Below are 6000 nucleotides of genomic sequence, written 5' to 3'. Positions count from 1 at the left end.
TATACTTCAAATTACAAAAAACTATTGAACTCGAGTTAGAGAAAAAAAATCTGCTACCTTGAATATTTTTTTATCACCCATTTTCTCTTTATACGTATTTTTTTCTTTTTTTTTTTTATTCTCGAACAGCTCTGCTTTGTTATGACTGCATTAGCTACGAGGGCTCTGTAAGTGGAACTGCATCAGATCCCCCTGGAAGAAAGGACTCCACTTCTTCTAAATCCCTCACAGGTACCACTGGAAATGGACTGAGAAGTGTCTTTCTTTCTGTTTATAAAGAATGTTCTTTTTAGACACTAATGCCTTGGGGATCCTTAAGATCTTACTAGGATTGCTGTTAAGTCTCCCCACCAAAAGCCGTCTTTGTAGAAGGTTAATTAGTCACGTTTTCATCCCTGTTTGGGTTTAAAATGCCATTTTATCGAAATCGACCCACAATAATCAATGATGTAAAATGTGGCCTAATTCGGATGACATTATCAGGATGCTGCATGGGGTTTGAAGTGGACTCAAAAAGGCAAATGGTTGGGAAAAAATCCTTCAAATTAGCCCTTTACAGACACAAGTGTAGCAAGTGCAATTAACATTTGCTGGTGCTCAGAAGAAGAGGTGGTGGGGTGATGGGTGTTCAGGCTGAAACTCTTCTGCAGCTACAGGAGCACAGCCGAAAGAAAACAATTAACACTGCAGTTAACGGAACACTGACATGCTCTACTGTAGCGCTGCAGGTACAGAAAGCACAGCATATTGTTTCCTTTCTACAGCTGACTGGCCACACAAGCTCAGAATGATGATTCAGAATACACAGAAACAAAATGTATTCTGGCTGTTATGTCTGAAGATTAAAAACAACACACATTGAACGTCATCTTTGCCATTTACAAAATGAAAAAAACTATTCTAATTTATTAAATTGTTGTATCAATCAGCTTTTGTTTAAAAATAATTGGGTTTTCTCTATGTAATGCGAAAATGATTTGTTAAATTTATATTCCAGACTTGAAAGACATTGACGTGATTCATTAATCAAGAAATACTTTATTTTTACAACTACTAATTACTTAAACACTCTCTTCAAGAATATGCAATAGTGTTTTTGTAATTTTCCAACATTTGTGCTTAAGACATTCACTACTTGAAAGATTGGGTGACATACTTACCATGCGTCACAACATACCATATTTATTATTAAAACCAAATCCTTCAGACATTCTCATTCACACCTGGTCAGGGGGGCTCAATGAGCCTGCATGTGTCGTCAGTATTTCCATATTCGCAACATAATTCTGAAATAATTTCTCCTCATCATGTTTAACAGTGTTTCAAGGTTAATTCGACCTGGATGAAGTTATAAAAACCTCTCTGCAGGGGTGCACTTTCTTCCTCATCCCCTGATGATCAGGAAAACATGTACATAAATTCTATGGACATAATGTTTTTTACATATAAAAAACATATTGTCACTATGTCATAATATGTTTGAATTCTACTTAAGTTTGATAAACAAGCTAAGTCGTGAATCTCATTTGTGGAGGAAGAAGAACAGAGTAAGGGGAGTGTTTAGCGCATGATGAGAGTACCGGTCTGTAACAGCCACAGTACGTAAAGATGGTACCACTTGTGAACTCGCTCAGCCCGAAAACACAGCAAAACATCATAATATTTAGAAAAATCTTAGCTGGTTTGAAGATTTTTAGTAAACAGTCGACAACAGACTTTTTTATTTTCCTGTAAGTCTTTCTGACCTGAAAAAATTGCCATGTAACCATCTATTCGTCTGTCACACTCAAAGTTTTGCTCGTCTTTTGTTTGCTTCTTTGATGCCCCCACATTGCTCTGTCTCTGCCTGAGATTAAAAGTTAATCCCATACTTTCTCCCCCTCAATATTTTTCTGTGAAGTGGTACTCAGACGAGATTGTTTAGGGTTCTGCTCACTAACACATTCCTGTTTCAGCTCTCCCTTCAGAAACACAACCCCCTGTTTTGATGATGATTTATTTAGTTCCAATGGAATTTCAGATGGTTGGCTTGGAATGAAATACGTTGGTAGTTAAGTTGTCTCTTTAAAGAGGAATGCAGGTCTGCTTTGATTATTGCACTGGTTCATACAGAGGTCCTGCAGTCAGACACAAAAAAATTAGTTTGAAAAACAGAGGCATCTTAGACACAAGCTTTGCCAAACCAACTTGTTTGCTTTCTCAGGTGTCAGCATAGACCAGCCTTGGATCTAGACATCAAGAGGCTTACATAAACGCTCCTACCTTTTGAGGTGTAAGCTGGTGTGTGTCTGATCTCTGCAACCAGCCTAACTCTGATGTTATTCCGTTGAGCTCTGTGGTATAGAAATGTGCTTCTGGGAACCTGTTCCACCTACTTTATTTCTCTTAACTTCATAGTCTTCTGACACTTGCATTTTCAGGGATCTGAAATAATGCAGGTATAGGAATTTCTAGGCTGTGCCAATCTGTCAACTGGTTTCTGTTAGTAGAAGAGCACATAAACCCTTCAATTTTTACATGATGATGTAAAGTAGCTTAAATGTACTATATTAAAATGACAGATCCTATGGCAGAAATATCAGTGTATCAAAAGCCAGGAAGAAGTTTAAAAAAAATGCCAGAGAAATTTGTTCCAATAACAACTTTGCTTTGCTCTTTAGAGGAAAGCATTGACATGTTTAACCCACCTTTGCTTGCAGAAAGCCACATTCTATTACTCTTACAACTCCATAATTGTTTGGTACTTGTTCTTACTTGTCTCAGCATTGTGAGCTGTTGCTAAAAAAATGGATCAAAGGAAAATATTGCAGTCTTCAACATGGTTTATTCTCGTGATTTTTAAGCATTTTTTCTTCTCTCCAATTTGGTGGCAAAAAAAGTTTTATGTTTTAGGTTGATATGCAGAGAATACTTGAACTGTGACAGATCTCAGATGCATCAGTGTATCAATCACTTTATAACTGTTTGGGAGCTTGATTGCAGTTGGATAGTGCAATGCCCATTATCATTTCTTGAGTAGGATGGTCACTTCCGCTGTGATTAGAGGACCTCCAGATTACTAGGACAGTGATCTTCCACTGATTTTTATCTGGTTTCTGGTGATCCTTTTTTCTTGATTTCCTGGTCTTTTGGTTTTCATAGAAGCATTTTAATATTTACTGTATACTACTAGACATTTTTGGGGGCTTGTGTAACAAGAAGTTTTTAGCAATGATTAAAACAATTAACAGCCTGACTATAATTTATGTTAAAGATTCACCGATGAGTATTTGGTGGTCAATTCAAAATCTCCATTTTTTTGCAAAGCGTTGTCCAAAATCAATTATTATTATTTTAGAGTAAGACTTGTGTACTTTTAGGGAGCTGGAAGGGAAACTTTCTGTAGTAATATGTCTGTTGTTGCTGAAGCCCTTCATGACGTTACTCTGTCAGTGATTAATGTTCAGCCCTCTTGTTTCAGAAGCGTGCAAACATTTGCAGTTTATATGCTAATAAACTTGATGAAAACAAAAACTTCTTTGAAAAAATAGTGGTGATTAATCAACATTTGCAGCCTTAAAATCACTTTTGAAGTTGGGTGTGAAACAACAAACCCCTACCTGCAGTCTGCCTCTATGGCATAACACAGCAGCACAATCACTTTCAGAGACTATTTATCTTTATCAGCAGCAGAAGAAGAGAAGCAGAGTAATGCACCACGCGGCAGCCCTTTTTTCGTACCTTTCACTCGCGTACTCGCCTCTTCACGACACTTGGTCTGCTGTTATTATTCACTACTGGACTATCTCCTGACAGGTATGCAATGGAATGTAAATTTCCTGCCTTGTTAGGGTGTTGGGAGGCTGTGTACTTGGAGTTTGGTTAATCACTCATCCTCAGTCGTGTGCCTCTGAAAACACGCACTCGCCTCAACCCCTTCCTGCCTTCCTCCTGGCAGCTCAGAGGGTGATGGATGAGTCTGGAGATGAAGTGTATGGATACCCAGCAGAATTTCACCATCTACACTAATGCTCCAAAGTTTGGTATCACAATAAACCCCCAAAAGAAACTAATGTATGCAATAAAAAAATCTATTTTACAGTCAGCTAAAATGTATTTACTAACCTTTTCGATGGAAGAAATTCCAAAAATAGGATAAAATCTCATTCAATTAATCAGAGAGCGTCACAAATTGGCTCTAGTGAGGAGTGGGAGGTCCTGGTGCCCATCTGTGTAAGAGGACAAATATCTGAGAGTGTGTAAACAATGACTCAGTGGTCCTCAACCGGCAGCTGCACTAAATTTGATCTGCCAAACTGGGATTTTTGACTGATCCATTTTTTTCACATCCAAAACCAAAATAGATATCTGAGGCTTAGAAATGATCGATCCGATAGAAAAACATAGTGATTAATTAACTTTAGTGTCTCTTTTTTTAACACAGAAATAAATGTATGGAATTATAAATTTATTTCATAATGCTGCACTGCACAGCAAACTTAAATACAACAGTAGCGTCAGAATCTCAGTCAAACATGTAAAAACAGCACAACTTTAATGTATCCATTCAATGCAATTAGGATCATAACAGCTAATACAAAATAAATAATAAAGAAATTGAAACTGACAAAAGTAATAGATTGACTACTTTGGTCAAATATGTAAAATACAAGCTGCAACAAATCTTTTTTCAAATGGTTCAGAAAGAGCAATTAGGAACTCTAAATATAAGGTAAATTAAACATTAAAGCATGACGTCGCTCAGTGCACAAAGCATAGAATTATACTGAATAGATCTGCCCTCATAGATCAGGCACATTGTCACCTGATCTAGAATTCTTTTCAATATCGGGAACAATACATATATCAATACACCAAAATCAGCATCAAGCATGCAAGGACACCTCTAACAGAACCATTGAGAAGAAGATTCAGGTCAGGCTGGACTGGAGAAAGGAAAGAGTAAGATAGACAGAAAAGCTCAGATATTGGATGATAGAAGAATGGAAAACAGCCCCAGTCCCAGTTTGAGTTCTTTGTATGCGACAGAAGAACATCAGTTAGTCAAAACAAATGCAAAGACTCTAAAAACAGAGGATTTGACCTCATAGGACTATTTGAAACAACACCTTAACCTGTGTACAGCTGATTGGGGTCCTTTTCATTCTACAATAGGAACAGATATAATGCTGACCTTGGCAAGTTCAGAACGTTGTAGATCTGCTGTGAGAGCAGCCTGACTGCATGTTGCAAAGGAAGACTCCATCAAACTAATCCACCCAATAACCATGTGATAAAATCTCTTCTGATTACAGATGGACACGTTCATCCTTTTCATTAAAATCTATTCTGTTAATTCACAATCTTTTAGTGTAGTTTTCGTGTAAAGCAACAGTTGTTTAAAAAGAAATGGGCAAGTCAGACAAAGAAAGGGTCTCCTTGCATCTATGGGTTATGTAGTGTCAACCACCCACAGATGAGGAAACCTTGCCTTGGGAAATCTGACCCTCAAAACAACAGAAGTAGGACTGAACACCACTGATACCTCATCTGGTCGTCCAGGGTCCTTTACATTTTCCTGCAGGAGATCACAGGTCTTGGAAAAAGAAGTTTTACGGTTTTTTAATGAACCTTTACGAGGTTAACGACCCAGAAATCTGAAACCCTGAGTTTAATGTTCTAAAATAAATAATTGATTCAGTTACAGTTCTGCTTCAAATCATTTCAGCAGAGGTGCGGCCAGCTGTTTTAGTGGCTGCTGTGGATCTGTTTCTGTTTGCCTGCTCCGGTTTCCCTCAGCGGTGTCTGTCAAAGCGCAGCTCTGGCTTCTCCTGGCGGCCTGTGCTGCAACACCCTGTTGATAACCTTGCTGACAGCCCTCTTTCATGAGCCTCAAATGTGTCCTGCCGTCTTCAACAGACCGCTGCCACTGGTCTTATCTTCACTCACACACATTGGCCACACACAACAACACTGCAACTGTACTTCACGGAGCGCAGAAGCAGGCAAGGCTTCGCCAGC

The 6000-nt window shown here is 38.3% G+C and overlaps 1 protein-coding gene across 4 annotated transcripts in view; it reads left to right on the top strand.

Annotated features, from left to right (window-relative positions):
* Positions 1 to 6000, top strand: part of shf (Src homology 2 domain containing F) — a 100388-nt gene that overhangs the window by 66687 nt on the left and 27701 nt on the right. Inside the window, exon 4 of one of the 4 annotated variants that reach the window (XM_008405637.2) lies at positions 130 to 231. The exons of the other annotated variants lie outside the window; for them this stretch is intronic. Within the exon in view, the coding sequence (XP_008403859.1) occupies positions 130 to 231 (102 nt within the window). The remainder of the gene's footprint in view (positions 1 to 129; positions 232 to 6000) is intronic. 4 annotated transcript variants of the gene reach the window in all.

The sequence above is a fragment of the Poecilia reticulata genome, linkage group LG3 (assembly GCF_000633615.1).
Source record: "Poecilia reticulata strain Guanapo linkage group LG3, Guppy_female_1.0+MT, whole genome shotgun sequence".
Taxonomy (NCBI): domain Eukaryota; kingdom Metazoa; phylum Chordata; class Actinopteri; order Cyprinodontiformes; family Poeciliidae; genus Poecilia; species Poecilia reticulata.
The sequence above is the reverse complement of the archived record's forward strand: the minus strand, read 5'-3'. Positions and strand labels throughout refer to the sequence as shown.